This window comes from Arabidopsis lyrata (genome assembly GCF_000004255.2).
Source record: "Arabidopsis lyrata subsp. lyrata unplaced genomic scaffold ARALYscaffold_1, whole genome shotgun sequence".
In the NCBI taxonomy this organism is placed as follows: Eukaryota; Viridiplantae; Streptophyta; class Magnoliopsida; order Brassicales; family Brassicaceae; genus Arabidopsis; species Arabidopsis lyrata.
In genome coordinates, this window is record NW_003302555.1 from 5,766,602 (window position 1) to 5,783,566 (window position 16,965).

The window sequence follows — 16,965 nt, forward strand, 5'->3', positions numbered from 1 at the left end:
TTTTATAAACATGAGCGTAAAATAGTTTAATCCAATGAATACATGTAACATAAAATGTGAATACAACTACATTATGAAATAATTTATGAGATATTTATCATATTAGAGTGTTTTAATTGAAAATACACAATATCAAAAGAATATTACGAATTTGTTTGTAACATCATAACCATCTCTATGATACTACATGCGTTTTTACGTCATTTGTACCACAAACATTTTTGTTAAATAGATTGAGAAATTATGAAACAAATTTTTTAGGTTTTATCCATCATACTAAATGTTTAAGTATATCTCAATGAATACCATTTGTTTTGTAATGTTCTCACAACCATCGCTCGTATACCCTATTAGTGATATTTGTTTGATAATCTTACAATTTCATTTGAATTATGTCTTTTTTATATAAATTCATAATTGAAAATAATATTAATAGTTGAAATTAACCTATTGATAAAATATTATCATTAATTTTAACATTTTATCATTCTATATATTAGTATCAATAGACATAATTTTCAAATTATATATTAACAAATTTTAGGTTTTTTAGAACTATATTTTATTATTTTATAGTTTCTAAAATATTTATTAAAATTTTGCATCAATTGTGATAAACATTAAATTTATGTGTATTTTATCTGATAAAAAATAGTTGATAAAATTTTTGAAACTAATTGAAATAGTTGATAGACTTTGACCAATAATTAAATATCTGTGTAGAACTACTATGACTTTTGGGAACTCTCAAATACTTCCAGGCTTCAGTTAAAAGGAGCATGTTCTATATTTTTTTTTATTGAAAATGACATAACATCAGGAGTATTTTTACTATTGACAGCTGTTTTTTTTTGTTGGTCCAAAATAGATTTTAGGGTAAAGCATAGGAATAAATATGTAAGAAGAAAGTTGCACACAAAAAAATATGTAAGAACAAAAAAAGGAAGTGGAAATTGAAAGACCAATCATGTCAATGTCTGGACAACTCTTCATGTAGTTGTACCCTTTACAAGCAAAAAGACTTCTAGTTTGGTTCGAACATAACCAGAGTGATCTCATTCATTCTCTTGTCATCATCTTGTGGTTCCCCTTCTTCCTTGTTTGGTATGTGGTTAAGGATATGGATTGGGTATTTTTTTTAATTATTAAATAAATATTTTTAAACGAAAATTGGATATTGATATTCCAATTCGATTTGGATAGAGATCTACATTTTAAATGTTTGCACATGCATGTTTCGATTGATGATATTTCTTTTGTTTCATAGAAATTTATTTTTAATATATTTTATCCACAAAGGTTGATGCTTTCTATTTACTATTCCCTCCGTTCTTTAATAAGTGATATTTTAAACTTTTAATTTTGTTCTTAAATAGATAATGTTTTCAGTTTTCAATGCAAAATTAATTATTTTTTTATTGGTTTTGACGATTTATATTTTGTAGATTTTTTTTTATTAGATAATAAATAATGTTTTAGTTTAGAGATAAATAAAAATTAAATGATTTTTTAATCGATTAGCATTCTCCTAAAACATGAATTATAAAAGAACGGAGGGAGTATGCACTTACAAAGGAGTTTAAATCTAATTTCATTTTCCAAGTAATCAAACACATGCATGTGCGTTCATTTTCAAGAACATGTGTCACTAAAAGGAGACACAAATTTTTTTTAAAAAAACATCTAGACTATAACATTAAAATGAACCAAATAATACAAATTGAAATTCATATAAATTGTTCAACATTTTTCACCTTAACATTTTGATTCTAAATCTTACAGCTTTATTTTAGAGATAAAAGTATACTCAGAAAAGTTTCTTGAAACATTTTTTGATATATGATAGATCGTATTGACTATCGACTGTTCAAACATTTCTCACCTTAGTTGGTTTGGGTCCATTTTGGTGTTTAAAATTTACATTTTTGTAAATAATACATTTAAAATTAGGAGAAAAGATATTCAGCTACACGAAGTATAACGGAATACATGGCTACACATGCCAAGTTTAGAAATGTATAACCAACTACACGAACTAAATGTATTGCATGCCCACATATACTAACTATATGACGACATGTAGTCAACATCACGAACATCTTATTCCGGTACACCAATCATTGAAATCCGGAGTTGACCATCGTTAACCGGCATTGACCAACAAAAATATGCAAAAAATTATTTTTATTTATTTTAATATTAAAAACAAAACTAATACATATTAAATTCAAAATAAAGATATTTTGTATATATATTTAATATATTGATTATTATAATTAGTTAGTTTTTTCAATTTTAAAACTAAAATAAAAGTGAAATAAAAATAATTAAGCGAATTACTTATTTGTACATTGTCAATAAAAAACATTAACTTCTTATTTTACAAATGCTTTTGCTAAAATCAACATCGTTAGATTTTCTATTTTCTATATATTAAAAAGAAGCATTGCGAATTTTTTTGTTGTTTACGCGTTATTACGAGAATTTGTTTTAATAATTTTAATTACAAAAATTTAACAATATATTAAATTTAGACTAAAGAATATATAAAATTTTCTATATATCTTTTTTATGTATTATGATTTTGATTTTAGCAAAAAACTTTATATATTTTTACCATGCAAAATTTAGACTAAAGAGTCATATACTCAATTTTTTGTAATAGAATTTTATTTATTTCGCTTTTAGTTTAGTTTTGAAATTGAAAAAATTAACTAATTATTATTATCATACAAAATATAGAATGTGTTTTTTTTATTATTATTATACAACACCATAACCGATTCTATAGAATAATTCTTTTTAAAAACATTTAAAATAAATAAAAATATATATATTTGAATATTTTTGTTGGTCAATACCGGTCAACGATGGTCAATGCCGAATTTTGATGATTAGTGTACCGGAATAAAATGTTCGTGATGTTGACTACATGTCGCCATATAGTTGGTATATGTGGACATGCAATACATTTAGTTCGTGTAGTTGGTTGTACATTTTTAAACTTGGCATGTGTAGCCATGTATTCTGTTATACTTCGTGTAGCTGACTATCTTTTTTTCTTAAAATTACGTAACTTTTTAGAAAATTATGTAAGCAAAATGTGTTATCTATGCTTAATTGTGTATTTGGTGGCTCACCGTATATGTACAGTACAGTTTTGTAAAAACTCCGATTCATGGGCTCTACATACCGTAGCCTATCCTCTAGTTCTTTATTGGGCCGATAATATATCGTAGAGGAACTCTTAAACCAGCACATCAAAGATGCGTAGGAGAAAATATGTATCTGTGGGGCTTGATCTTTTATTTCAAAAATAAAATAAAAAATTTAAATACTGTTATAACAAATTCGGATTTCAATTTTACGATTAAATAATACATACACAAGTTTGAGTCTTATGAACTTAAGCTATTTGTCATTCCTATATGTGTATAACTTACAAATGACATTTGGAAGAAACATAAGTGTAATCAACACACTTGGAAAGAAATACAATAGTGAATTTTAACAAAAAAATAGTGTAAACATTATTGTGGTTGTGGTAGAGAAATAAAGGATAGAATTTAAGCAAGCAACCACATAAAAAGAACAAATGTCAACAATCAAATTCAGTTCATTTTTTTTTTTTGGTAAGAATCAAATTCAGTTCATTAAACTGATGTTTATAAAATTCAAATTAAAGATCTAACAAAAAATTAAAGGTTCTTTGGGAAAAATACCACGAGGCAAAATAGCATTAATATTTTCTCTATCTTTAGAAATCCATATTAATTATTTTTGTTTTTTAACTTTCTAGATGCATAATTCCAATTAAGTATTTGATTCTTTGAATCCAATACCTCAAATTAGCGATAAAACATACAGTAAACTTAAGAAGGCATAGAATGGAAGATATACATAATCCAGTCCATAATTACTCCGTCACATTTGTTTTTTTATATATATATTACACTGAATTAATGTTTAAGAAGCCTCCGTAGCATAGTGGTATTGCGTTCGCTTCGTAAGCGAAAGGCCGCGAGTTCGATCCTCGCCGGGGGCTTTTTCCTAAATAATTCTTTTTTTTTTGAAAAGTTTTTTTTTTTAATTTCCTTAAACTTCCAAAAAAGAAAAAAAAATCCTTTTTATCTCTTTCTTTTTTCATGAATAACATACACATACAATTCTCAATTCTTTTTAGCCACAATTTCCATTATTCAACAATATACATAATCATCAAAAAACAAACAATTGAAGGAAATTTCCCTCCTTACCATAAATAATAATTATAGTGAAAAAATATAGTAGAAAAGCCCTTCAAAAATCCCAATTTCTTCTCGTCGGAGATTTCTAAGTAAAACCCTAGAACTAACCATTATATATAAATATATATTCATCCCTCCCCTGTCTCCTACTTTGTCTTCTCTTCGAACTCATCTGAGATTCTTGATTCTGCTTCTCTTCTTATCGTCCAAGGTATTGCTTTTGCTCATTGTTTATGTTTCTCCCTTAAAAGTCTTTTCCTTTCTGGTGGAATACAGATATATGGAGTCTTAATTTCAATTTATAGATTCATAATTTGCAAGTAACTCTTCTTGAGCTATAAGATCTAATGAGATTTGTGAATTCCTTAGTGTAGATTTGAATGGCAATGTGAGGCTATAACTCTTGTTTGAATCAGATGAAACAAATTCATTACTTGTGGTTCTTATGAGACAACTTGTTTGATTATTTTTCTGACCCTTAGTGAATCTCTTGAATTAGGTAGAGATGGCACTTGAATCAAATGCTCCTGTGGTGGATCCAAACACTATTGGCAATTCGTTTGTTGAGCAATACTACAACCTCTTGTATAAGTCACCAGCTGTAGTGCATCAGTTTTATCTCGACGATAGTGTTTTGGGCCGCCCCGGTGCTGATGGAGAGATGGTTTCTGTCAAATCCTTAAAAGTAAGCTACAATTTTCAGTTGGATGAATCGAAAACAAGTTCATTGTTCGAAGCTATTTATCCGTGTTAATGTCATTGTTCAAAGTTTTTGTTTTTAAGAGTTCTTTATTCTTGTTTGCAGGCTATCAATGAGCAGATTATGTCCTTTGATTACAAAATCTCAAAGATTCAGATTTTGACTGCTGATTCCCAAGCATCTTACAAGAATGGAGTTGTGACTCTAGTCACGGGTTTACTGACCGTGAAAGAGGGGGAGAGAATGAGATTTTCTCAATCGTTTTTCCTTGTGCCGCATAATGGAAGCTACTTCGTGCTGAACGATGTCTTTAGGTATGTCGCTGATGAGATTGTTGAACCAGAAGCTAACAAGAAGGAGGTCGAGGAGGTGATTCCTCAAGTGGTCCAATCAACAGTCACTGTTTTGGGTGAGTATTGGCTAATGATTTTTTGTCAATCAGAAAAATTAGAATGACATTTCGGATTTCATAAGAATATTCGGTTTTGATCAGCAGAGCCGGCGAATGAAGTTGCAGAGCCAGTTACTATCCCTAGTCAACAGCCCGCAGCGAAACACACTACTGAAGATACAGTGAAGAAACCAGAAAGAGCTGTAGCAAATGGACATCCCAAAACCCAGGAGGAAAAAGTTGTGAACGATAAAAGCAATGCTGTGGATGCTCCCAAGAAATCATATGCAGGAATTGTGAGTTCTCTTTTTGTGTGAAATCCAATGCTATGGCTCAATCTTGCTTATATAATCTAAATATTTTGCAACTTACACTTAGGTTCAATCTTTGGCTCAAAACGGTGCTACATTCAATGTCAAAGGTTCTCCTGCAAAGCCTAAGTCTAAGCCTGTTACAAAGCCGAGTGCTGCTCCTGAATCCAAAGCTCCTGCGCCGGTTTCTGAACACTCTTCTGCTGAAACAGTCGACCAACCAGGTTTTAATTCAATGTTTTAACATTTCGGGAAAACCAATTCCTTTCAACTTCTTCTATGTCTTAATATGATTTTACCATTTCCGTGTATCATCAGGTTGTACGATATTTGTTGCCAACTTGCCCATGGACGCGACACCAGAGCAACTCAATGAAACCTTCAAAGGTTTTGGATCTATTACGAAAGATGGTATCCAAGTGAGAAGTTACAGGGTGAGTTGGTCATTGAATGGATCTTTTAAAGAAACTTGTTTTCCTTAGTTTCGCAGCCAAAAAATTTGAATCCTCATCAAGTTTATCTTTTTCAGCTGAAGGGAAACTGTTTCGGGTTTGTGACATTCGAATCTGCTGAAGCTGTGAAATTGGTCCTTAAGGTATGTTTCAACATCAACGAATTTCTTACAAAGTTTTGGTTATAAATTAGATTCTTCCTCTGATGTCCTACTACATAACTCTAGGCTCACAAAGGCTTAGCCATCAGAATCGGAAACCGCAAAGTTTCAATAGAAGAGAAACGAGGTAAGTCAATATAAAGATTAATAATGTCTCCAAGATCCTAACTTCACGATATAAAGACTGAAACCCTTGGTTCCACTGCAGGCAACAACGATAATGGAAGACCCTCAATGCGAAATGGAGGTTATAGGAACGAGAACGGTTACAGAAACGATGGGGTTAGGCCTAGAGGCAACGGGTTCAATGGAGGTCGAGGCTATGGAAGAAATGGATCCGAGAGACGGGGTGAATCACGCAACGGTGAGGCTTACAATGGTGATGGCAAAGTTCATCAGAACGGTATGGTAAAAGCTGGCCGTGAAAATGCTCAATCCAGAGGCTAAACAAGTTTGAAGTCATTTTCTTAAACTCTGATGTGTTCTTATTGTTCATTTGAAACTGAGAATCTGAAGTTTTATAGGAAGACATAGTGAGAGGGACAGAGAGAGAGAGAGATTAGAAGTTCTTTTGGAGTAGGTTTATCTCTTTAGGTGATAATCCCTTCTTTCATTTGAGATTTTGTTTGGGATAACAAAAATTTGATGATTACTTTTACTTTCTAATCTGATTCATCTTCATTTGGTCCGGTCTGGTTCGCAAACCATTCTTAACCAAAACTAAACCGGAAGTTCGATGTAAATTGATTGAGAAATATTCTTTTTCTCAAAATCAATATAAATCGATTTTTATAAAAATCGAAAATGAAAATGGACTGAAATTTTTTAGGACCGAATAAAATCTTCTTTTCGATTCAATAAGAAGAAGAGGACAAACAAAAAAAACTGAAATTTCCAAAACCGAAATGGGCAACGAACCCTTGAACGTATGGGCTTGATGTGAAAGTGAATGGTGTTGGTCGTCAACGACGTCGTATTGTAGTTTTCTCAAGTTAGCATTATTACTTGAACCAACAGGTGAAGAACACGTAGCATTTTTGGTTTTAAATGGTTTAAAGATCTTCACGTCCCCACTTAACTCAACAAAATGACCCACCAAGGATTCTAAAAATCTTCTTTTCGATTTATAGATTTCATTCTCAAACCTGAACTATCACTGAATCAATAATAATCAAACTTTTTCACTAAGTTATGTAGCTCATTATGTTAATTTAAACACTTCTCCATCAAAAGATTAGTCGTCAATAATCAAGCTTTACCATATTAATTACTTTATATTATCATTGTTAGTCTTTCAGATTATAGTACTAGTTTATTGGTGAATTTGCCTTTTTGTAGAAGTAGTATTCAATTACGTTTACATGGAGAGTGTTTTTATTCTCCTTTCACTTTTTCACAAGCAACTTGCTTGCTTCGTGGGTCCTTTGGTCTAACCCACGTGAGTGACGTTGTCGAGTCGCTAGATTTATCATATTCAAATTATATGTCGTTGTGTTACCTCTCAAAATAAAATTAAAAATTTACAAGACAAATTTCATTGTGAAATTTATAAATCAACGATACCACGAGTAATCAGGTCTTGTCATTTTCTTGATCTCTATACGTTTATGTCTAATTTTTTACGGACTTTGTTATTTTTTGAGGTTTTCGAGTTTGAGTTTTTTTTACTTTTACAAAAACTTGTGCAAAAAGAAATTAAAAAAGAAAAGGGAAAAAGGAGAAAACGGATCTTTTTACTTGGGAGACACGTGTCGAGACACTGGATAACTCAGTCACTTTACGACACGTTTCTTGAAGCAGCACTATGGAACGCCGACGTAATCCACCGGCCACGTGTCGTTCAGGCAGATCTCTCGGCGGCCACTTGCCTCCTCCCAGTCAAGGCCTGTCTCTCTTTCTTTCTTTCTTTCTTCTTCTCTCTCTTTTCCTCTGATGTCCCCAAAGGGTCTTCTTCTTCTTCTTCGTCTCTGCTCTTCACTTTCAATTGTAACCTCTTCGTCTTCTTCGCCGTCTCTGGTAACAACTCCGGCGAGTCTTTTTTTTTTTTTTTTTTACTTTGATGTGAATTTGCGAGATTTACTGTTTAATTCATGATAACAATTTTAGATTTTTGATCGGATGTGAAATTCAGAGTTTTTCATAACAAACGAGAAACAAAACAAAAATCTATTTTTCTTTCTTCTATTGTTTCGGAATCTATGGGTGAAGCAAGCAGACAACAAAGGGCATGGAACAGAGAAATGACGGTTACGACAAATCTTTCTTTAGACATAGACAAATACCCGAGAGATCTGTTACGAGGTTTCATGTCTGAAAACGGCGGTGGAAGAGCCTTTCACGGCGGAGAATTAGGCTGCGATGATGAGAGTGCCATTGAGCTGAATCTTGGGTTGTCTTTAGGAGGTCGATTCGGAGTAGACAAGACTCCGAGGAAGCTGAAACGATCTTCTTCTGTTTTGGACACTGTACCATTCAACGATTCAACGGTGGCTGAGCCTGAGAATTACACGGTGGGTTTAGAGAGAACGACGTCGTTACCGGCGGAGATGGAAGAGGAATGGAGGAAAAGGAAAGAGATGCAATCTCTTAGAGAATGGAAGCTAAGAGAAGGAGATGTGAGAAACAGAGTTTCAGAGTTGGGAATTCTGATGACCAAACGGTGTCGTTTGAGAATGAGAGATGGGTTACTGCGAGTAAAAGTGGCTTCTTGCAGAGACATTTGGTTTCTTCTAATAGACAAGTGTGTGGTGTTGATTCCGATGGAGGAGGTGGAACAGGAGGAGGTAGCTCATCGAGCTTGTCGGAACTAGACAACAAGAATCAGCAAGGTATATTTCAATACATTGTTGGTTTTTAGACTCAAGATTAGTAACACTATAGTGGAAAATTGGATATTTGTCATTGAACTTGTGGAATCGTAGAATGAGTGAATGTAAAACAACTCTCTGTGAAAAAAGTTTGATTTGTATGATTCAGTGGAAGACTGATCAGAATCTATGTGTTGCAGGATCATCTAACAGCTGCAATGATGAAAGAAGCCCGAAGATCGTGGCAGGATGTTCTTCGAACAGCGGAAGCCAGGGAACAGAGAAACCGAGTGTGACTAGAGCCGACAAAGTGAATGAGAATGAGAAAGGAGTGAGAAAAGAGGACTCGGTGGATAGGAAAGGAAAAGGGATGGCTACGTCTACTGGTTTGGTTGACATGCCTTGTGTGTTTACGAAAGGGGATGGGCCAAACGGAAGACGGGTTGACGGGATTTTGTACAAGTATGGAAAAGGAGAGGAAGTGAGGATAATGTGCATTTGCCACGGTAGTTTCTTGACACCAGCTGAGTTTGTTAAACACGGTGGCGGAGGAGATGTGGATCGTCCTCTACGGCATATCGTTGTCAACACTTCTTCTTCGACCTTTTAAATAGAAGAATCGGTAAAGAAACCAGAGGTCTTTTGTTCTTTGTTTCATTTTTCTTGTTGTTTTATCTTTTAAATCTCTAGTTTTTGGCTATAAAAATGAATGCCAAATCTCAATCTTGATGAAGATCAAGATTCTCTTGTTTTAGGTCTATTACTTGTGAGTTGTGAACATGAAAGTATCATCATCAAATGATTCTTTCTCAAGCTCTCGCGTGTAATTTAAGGCCTCTCTGCAAAGTGCGTATAATTGATGTGTAAACACTACAACAGTTTAACAAGGAACAATTGAATACAGAAGAGCTCGAGCAGTAGCAAAGTTTTTATGAAGCAAGTGTTGTTGCAGGACAACTATCAACCGTACAAGCCAAGATGTCTCTGTAATCTCTTGATATAGTGAAAGAATCATGGACTCGTCCGTCGCTGCTCTTCTTGTACTCAAACAGAAGATTAGAGTAATCAAAAGCTGTAAGTTTAACGAATCCGTAATCGTAGTCTCTGAAGAGACTCCAATTCGGTTGAAGATCAGAGAATGCAGCAAGACCAGCTCCTCCACCTCCAGCAACGACGTGAATGGTTCCATTCAATGGACCTTTGTAGTTGCTTTTCTCATGATTTGTGCATACACTCTACACACAAGAAAAGAAACACAACAATGGAATGATTCCTTTTTTTTTAAGAATCATTAGTCGACATGCCAGTATAGGATGTTTACCTGGTAAACCGGGCATGTTCTCTCGTAGTTATGAGCGTGGCCAAAGACCGCAATGTCGACTTTGTACTTCTGCCATAGCTTTTGAAGAGTGTCTCTTCCCATTGGTTCAGCAAAAGAGCCTTCTTCCGCATAAAACGATGTGGAAGAATAACCGAGAACACGGTGAGCGAGGAATATCAGCCACGGCTGCTTTTTCCTGTCGACTGATGCTAAGCAGTGTTCAATGAAGTTGTATTGCTCTGTTCCTTCTCTCCAGTCATGTTCTGTATCAACCACACAGAACCTAAACATCCCATAGTCACTCGAGTACCAGAACTTAGCTCTGTTTTGAGCAGGAACGTGGAACATTGTCTCAGCTGGTACACCACATTCTCCTCCAGAGTCTAAACCCTGGTACAACGATCCTGAGTTAGGCCAGTCACGCTCATGGTTTCCGCTGCAGAGAGTCAAATTTCAAGACTCGGTAAACAAGAAAGCCAGCAGCATTGTCTATAAAAAAAGAAACAAAAAAGCAAAACCTTGCAATCATGTATGGAACAGTTGAAGCAATTGGCTTAATCTGTGCTATGAATTGGTCCCATTGAGAAAGGTATCCATTTGCATAACAGATATCTCCAATGTGGAAAACTGCATCAGTCTTCTTTAAATCTTTAATAATTTGCTTTGTGGTGTTGAGAGAAGCGCGTTGGAAATCATTATACTCGTTTGAGCCATCGACCTCTGCCTGCAACAACATGGCACAAGAAAAGGTATAAATGCGGTTTTGAGACTACTACAATAAACAATCTGATATGTTTTAAGACTAAAAGATCAAACCTTTCCCATGTCTCCAAAGATAACAACTTGTTGGAGAGAGTTTTGGCCCGGGAAAGGAGAAGATTTGAATTGATACTCTTTACTCCAGATCAATGCACCATTGGACAATCTATGCCCAACTCTGTAGGTATACCTATATAATGACCAAATCAAAGCTCAGTGATTCCTCCATGTAGCTAATTCATCGGTTCAAAACAGAGAAAACACATGGCACATACTTGGAATTTGGCCATAATTCTTTGAGAAAAGCTGTGTGTATGTATCCAGGATCACGCCATCCAACCGTCCTTGCAGGAGCACCGCACATGCTGTTACGCCCAAAGGTCAATGTTCCAGCAGGTGAGAGTTTCAGTTCTCCTCCTTTAACGCCCCACTCAACAACAGGTTCAGCTAAGTGGAGTCCATAACCACTAGTCCATGTCACTGTCATCTATTTACAAACTCAGTTTCACTTCTTTGAGGTCAGTAGCACAGAAAATGATCACCAAAAGGGTTTTTAGAATCTTACTTCATCCCATTCTTTGCCTAGCGCCAATCGCGGATAAACTGGTGCATTTGGGTTCTCAAAAGCTACTTTGTTTGAGATTGCCACAAGCTTTGGCTGTCACACAAGAAAAAGCAAAACCAAGGGATGGTTAAAGATGAAACAAAAGAACCTGTAAAGCTAGAGAAGTTGTAGGTGAATGAGTGTTACATTCAACAAACCGCCAGAAAAGAGCGCGAAGGAGAAATCTGATCTCTGGTTGATCAGTTGAAGCTTCAAGGAACCAATTCCAGTATTGGTGTATCTTGGATTACTAAAGTTTGCATATTGAAACTGTAAAGAAAGAAAAGGGAGCAAAAAGCTAAAGACTTGCTGCAGAGAAGAAAAGCAGAATCAATGGTGAATAAGGCTATGAGAAAACAAGAAAACCTTGACAGGCGCGGAACAAAGTAGAGGTGGTTGGACCATTTTGTTATCTCCTGGACAAGTCGAAGCACTATAGGAATAACAAATGTGTTGACTTATTTTCAATCTCAGAATTAATTTGATGAGAAGAAGGAATGTGTTAGACTACTTGAAATCTGCAGGAGAAAACACTCCAATCCAATCATCATCAGATGGTTTTGGAGAACTATATTGGACCAACACCAATTCACTATGTTGACCCTGTAAAAGATATGCCTTGAAGTTTAGCAATTCATCAAAAGCTATGAGAAATAGAAGAAGAGAATGGTTATCATTACATTAGATCCAAGAACTGTTGGAGAGGCTTTGACATAAGCTTTTTCATTGAGATCAAATGTAATCTTATGGATAGCAATTCCTGATAAAGGTTGGTCTTTATGAGATTTCACTTGTTGAATTGCTCCAAGAACTGATACAACAGTCACCAAGATTGCAACTAACGATTCTCTCATGTCTTTTAAGACTGAAACACACACACAAATGAAACCAAATGTAGCAAAAAGTTGAACACTTTGGTAAATTATCAAAAACTAGCAATTGGATTCAAAAAGCAGAGTGAGGATATTACCAGTAACTTCGTGTTGCTTTGAATCAATTGGAGAAGATGAAAGATTGAAACTTTCAACTTTGAAGAAGATTAGATTATTATTATTATTTGTTTTTTTTTTTTTTTGAACACAGAAGAAGATTAGATTATTAAGAAGAGTCTTTAATAATTAGAATATCCAGTCTTGAGATTCCCCCCCAAGGATATAAAAAAGTCAAGACTTTGCTCGTCAACGGCCAATATATATGACAGTGACACTGGAGTAGAATTCACATCAGAAATTCAAATTTTGAGTCCAATGTTTTGATTAGTGGATCTTAAAATTGCTTAAATTTAGGGAATTCGAGAATTTTACTGTCTGAATGAGAAGAAGATTAGTCAAGATTTTAACATAAAATAGGATTAATACATTGAATCTCTAAATTTATTATACAATCAGTTGCTGTGTAAAAATCCTTCTTCTACTAGGCGCTACGCGCTACACATGATCTCTAATCTAAAGTCAATGCTTTTTTGGATATCGTATGGGCCATCGAATGAGAGAGGATTTAGTCATTTGTGTTTTGGGCAGAAGAGTGAAAGTTAGTTGTTGTTGTTGTTGTTAGGTTTTGCATGAAATCTGATCCATTAAAAGCCCAACAACCTAAGCTCAGAACGAATTGATACCAACATTGTAGTAAAAACAGAGAGTATAAATCAAATCAGTAAAAAGTAAAAACGCTTGCTTTTCTTCTTTGAAATTTGGATCATTTTTTTCCTATAAAGCTAGATAGAAAAAATAGAGCATTTTGAAAGATTTATTTAGTTCATATTGAATATGTTTATTTTAAGCATTTATCATATGCATCTACAAACGAGTTTTCTTTATGATGCCAATTTGCAATACCCTTGACTTGGCAACGAACATCATTATTCATCACTTTAATCACATGACAAACACAATCGCATTGGTGAGTGAGTGACTACAATAACCTACCTCTGGACAATGCTCTTTACAATCACTATCCTTCTTACAACATGGAGGTGGTGGTCCACGAAAGCCACCACTACCACCACCTGGACAGCCGCTGCATCTTGGTTCATTTGGCATACAAGAGTTTTGGTTGACAGAACTTTCACTATTTTGAATGGTATGTCCATTTTCTGCATATATTAATAAGAGATAAGAAACAAAAATACAATAATCTCTAAAAAAACTGTTTAAATAAAAATACTAAAAGAAAAAAAAATGAACTTTAAATATATATTTTTTCACAGGCTTAATTACTCTATATATATATATATATATATATATATATATATATATATATATATATATATATTTTTTTTACTTACGGACGACGGCGACAAGTAGAGAAACCAATAACAACATTTTAAAGCAAACGATCTTCATTTCTTTTTATTTTCCTTTCACTGGTGAAATTTTTTTATTGTTTGGTAAATCTTTTGATGGTGAAGTTGAAGGTATCATTGTACCAGAAAAAAAAAAAAAAAAGGAAGTTGAAGGTATTCTTCATCGATTTGTTATTTTTATAGTCCAGTTTAGGTGATGGTTAAATCATAATTTTTTTTAATATTTACACGTGGACTTATTGTAGTGTAATTGCTATTGCTATTTAAATTGTCTATCTATATCTTTTTTTTCAATCAGACTATGCTTTTATATTAGATGATTGACCCACATACTGTATATATTTTTTATATTTAGTCCAAAGATGATTCTACACTTTAAAAACCATGCATAATTTAGTGACCAAAATACTATTGAACTAGGATCGGACCCGCGGTCCACCGCGGGGGAATATTGGTTTACACACGTTGATTTTAATATTGTGCGTGTTTTTAGTCCAATCGTGTAATGTACTTATAAATATTCATAATAACAAATTGTAGAGAAAATGTTAAATTGTTTATAATTAAACCCATCATATTAATTATGATTTACAAAATGAAAATTTGTGTTTTAGAATTCTAAAATTAGACGATTCATGAGAATTAGAGCAGTCAAAATAGGTCAAAAACCACGGGTCGAGCCCAAATCATCTCACTATAGGGAAGATTTGGGAAAATTTATTAAACCCGCAAATAAGCGGGTCACATAGATTGATTCGCAGTGGGTCATAGGTTTTAATCGGTTTTCGTCCGCAGGTTGGCGGATCATCCCGTATTGATAAAAATATAATTTATTCAACATGTGGTAATTTAAAAACTTTTAGTAAATGAAATTATAATATTTATAAATATAATGATATATAAAGTTGTTTCTCTAATTTTTTTAAATTTATTTATTTTAGTAGTATTTTAAATTTTGGTTACTTTAAAATTATTTAAACAAAATCCACGGACAACCCCGCAAATCAGCATACATTCGCGGGACGGGTTTGTGTTTCATATATGCTACCCGCGGGTCGTGCGGACCGACTAACTACATGTCAAAATATATTTTGCCTATCGCAAAACGGGCTTAACGAGACGAATCAACTCGCTTTGCCAGCTCTAATGGAAATATTATTTAGTCATACAACAAAATAGAGTTTGGACATAGGAATAATAGAATCTGCATCTTATTTGTTAGATAAGAGATTGAAAGGTGAAATATAATGATTAAAAATTAATTAATATTTTCATGATTCACAAAATTTAATAAATATTTATCATCTTGTTGAATAAAATCTAAAAATCATATTCAAAAATTCTTTATAATTTGAAAATTAAACTTCTTTGGTAAGCTATAAGTATGAAAATACCATAATTTTGATTTAATCTAATTAAATTAAACTTAGTTACATGGATTTCATATCTATTTAATTTACATGGCCAAAATAAAAATATCTATTTAATTTATAAAATAGATGGGTTAGTTGTGATAAATTTTATAGAAATCTTTAGAAGCAATTAAGATATCTTTCAATTAATGGTAATTGGCTAAAATAAGTAAAATTAATGACAAAAACCTAGATTGTTATGGAATTAGTTCCTAATATATATGAACAAATATATTATACGTAATTAATGTATAGTATTGTTCGGAATATGCTTTTATAATTACTTACTATAAGTACAATCAGATTTTATTTGATTTCCATAAACATTTGATTTTAGTTCGATTTTTCATTATTAATTCGAATTTATATTCCAAAAAATTTCAAAGATCCGATTTCAGAATTGCAGGTCAATTTTCTGATTTTGACCCGACCCATTTTCATTTGTACTTCTCTTTTAATAGTATAGAGATAGAAACAAAATCGAGACCCATAATCATTATATGTATCTACACGTTCGGTGCCCTCAATATAACATAAAACATTTTGAAACAACAAAAGATTACACAGTTCTATTATTCTATCCTAGAAGGCATAGGTCGCCAGTACGTCTTTGTAATCCCTCGCTATCTCGAATGCGTCGTGGATGACTCCGTCGCTGCTTCTCTTGTACTCGACGGTGGTTAGGATGATGAAGCCAAAGTCCTTGTCGCTGAACAAGTTCCAGTTGGGTTGCATGCAAGAGAAATCAATTTGCGCTATGTCATACTTTATTGTCTCTAGTCTCTACAATTTTTTTAATAGTTTGAAAATAGATGACAATTACATGGACTAGTGGTTAATTGTCTTGGTTAGTCAAATTTGGTAGTAATATTTTGAAAATATAGTTCTTAAGTGATAATCACAATATATCTTCGAAATTTTTTTGTTTTAGCAAATTTTCTATAGAAATTTGTGCATAATTAAGCTCGTAAACATATATTTGCAAGTGTGATGTTTTTAGAAAAAAAATCATAGATTATTTTACTTATAATAATGCAACTCATCAACTAAATATGAAATTTCAATTTAACTTTTTTCTTATTTTTTTCTTAAATTTTGCTTAAGTTTTGCTTTAAAGAAAAAACTTTTGGATTTTACGGTCTATGATTTCTTTCAAGAGGTAAATAGAACAAGTCAAATTTGTTATTATTTTTTTCTGTAGCCAGTGTTCAAATTTAGAATCCGGTCTTATATATCTCTCAATTCGTTCCATGGATTTAATCGGTTGAGATAATGAAGTAAAGAAAAACTGCATTCGTAACACAATGCAGGTTTCTTTTATTTACTAATTACACCGCAAGAAGAGAAACGAGTAACTCAAGCTTTAAAGAAACTTCCTTCATTCTCCGAGATAACACTTTGTTTATATTCTTTGAGATTCGTTTGAAGAGCTATCAAGATTCTATGAAGCTATAGTTACTTACTGCAGAGCAACTATCAACAGCACAAGCCAATAAAT

At 33.2% G+C, this 16,965-nt stretch overlaps 3 protein-coding genes and 1 non-coding gene across 6 annotated transcripts; 3 read left to right on the forward strand and 1 right to left on the reverse strand.

Moving 5' to 3' along the window:
* The first annotated feature begins 3,973 nt into the window (after nt 1-3,973).
* TRNAT-CGU lies at nt 3,974-4,045 on the forward strand. The gene has a single exon. It is a non-coding gene; the product is annotated as a tRNA-Thr (tRNA).
* Nucleotides 4,046-4,272: 227 nt separating this feature from the next.
* On the forward strand, nt 4,273-6,966 carry LOC9328831 (ras GTPase-activating protein-binding protein 2). 3 transcript variants are annotated; one of them, XM_021014879.1, is made up of 9 exons: nt 4,273-4,458; nt 4,751-4,932; nt 5,053-5,356; nt 5,441-5,634; nt 5,717-5,873; nt 5,968-6,083; nt 6,179-6,244; nt 6,329-6,389; nt 6,471-6,966. In XM_021014879.1, exons 2-9 carry the CDS (start codon nt 4,753-4,755, stop codon nt 6,707-6,709), a joined length of 1,317 nt encoding a protein of 438 aa, XP_020870538.1. In that variant the 5' UTR covers nt 4,273-4,458; nt 4,751-4,752; the 3' UTR covers nt 6,710-6,966. The 3 variants fall into 3 exon arrangements, with proteins under 3 accessions (XP_020870538.1, XP_020870537.1, XP_020870539.1); XM_021014878.1 differs by having other exon boundaries at nt 4,274-4,458; nt 4,747-4,932; XM_021014880.1 differs by having other exon boundaries at nt 4,276-4,458; nt 4,747-4,932; nt 5,444-5,634.
* Nucleotides 6,967-8,180: 1,214 nt separating this feature from the next.
* LOC9326081 (ninja-family protein AFP2) lies at nt 8,181-9,882 on the forward strand. The gene is given in 3 exon segments (XM_021012559.1): nt 8,181-8,848; nt 8,851-9,090; nt 9,270-9,882. Coding segments are annotated over 3 exon segments (1,038 nt in total). The 5' UTR covers nt 8,181-8,460; the 3' UTR covers nt 9,680-9,882.
* Nucleotides 9,883-9,907: 25 nt separating this feature from the next.
* Nucleotides 9,908-12,832, reverse strand: LOC9326082 (probable inactive purple acid phosphatase 1). Its single transcript, XM_002892723.2, has 11 exons — nt 12,724-12,832; nt 12,434-12,618; nt 12,265-12,356; nt 12,120-12,186; nt 11,901-12,023; nt 11,715-11,807; nt 11,425-11,636; nt 11,207-11,339; nt 10,909-11,114; nt 10,391-10,826; nt 9,908-10,304 (listed from the first exon to the last, which is right to left on the reverse strand). The coding sequence occupies exons 2-11, from the start codon at nt 12,605-12,607 to the stop codon at nt 9,999-10,001; spliced, it is 1,842 nt and encodes a 613-aa protein (XP_002892769.1). The 5' UTR covers nt 12,608-12,618; nt 12,724-12,832; the 3' UTR covers nt 9,908-9,998.
* Between the last annotated feature and the right edge of the window lie 4,133 nt (nt 12,833-16,965).

Bases quoted from the DNA above. Each gene is read 5' to 3' on its own strand.
- LOC9328831 (XM_021014879.1), top strand. From the start codon at position 4,753: ATGGCACTTGAATCAAATGCTCCTGTGGTGGATCCAAACACTATTGGC. The intron at 5,357-5,440 runs GTGAGTATTGGC...GGTTTTGATCAG, and splicing joins ATCAACAGTCACTGTTTTGG to CAGAGCCGGCGAATGAAGTT. The intron at 6,245-6,328 runs GTATGTTTCAAC...ACATAACTCTAG, and splicing joins CTGTGAAATTGGTCCTTAAG to GCTCACAAAGGCTTAGCCAT.
- LOC9326082 (XM_002892723.2), bottom strand. From the start codon at position 12,607: ATGAGAGAATCGTTAGTTGCAATCTTGGTGACTGTTGTATCAGTTCTT. The intron at 12,357-12,433 runs GTAATGATAACC...TATCTTTTACAG, and splicing joins CAACAGTTCTTGGATCTAAT to GGTCAACATAGTGAATTGGT. The intron at 12,187-12,264 runs GTAGTCTAACAC...TTATTCCTATAG, and splicing joins TTTTCTCCTGCAGATTTCAA to TGCTTCGACTTGTCCAGGAG.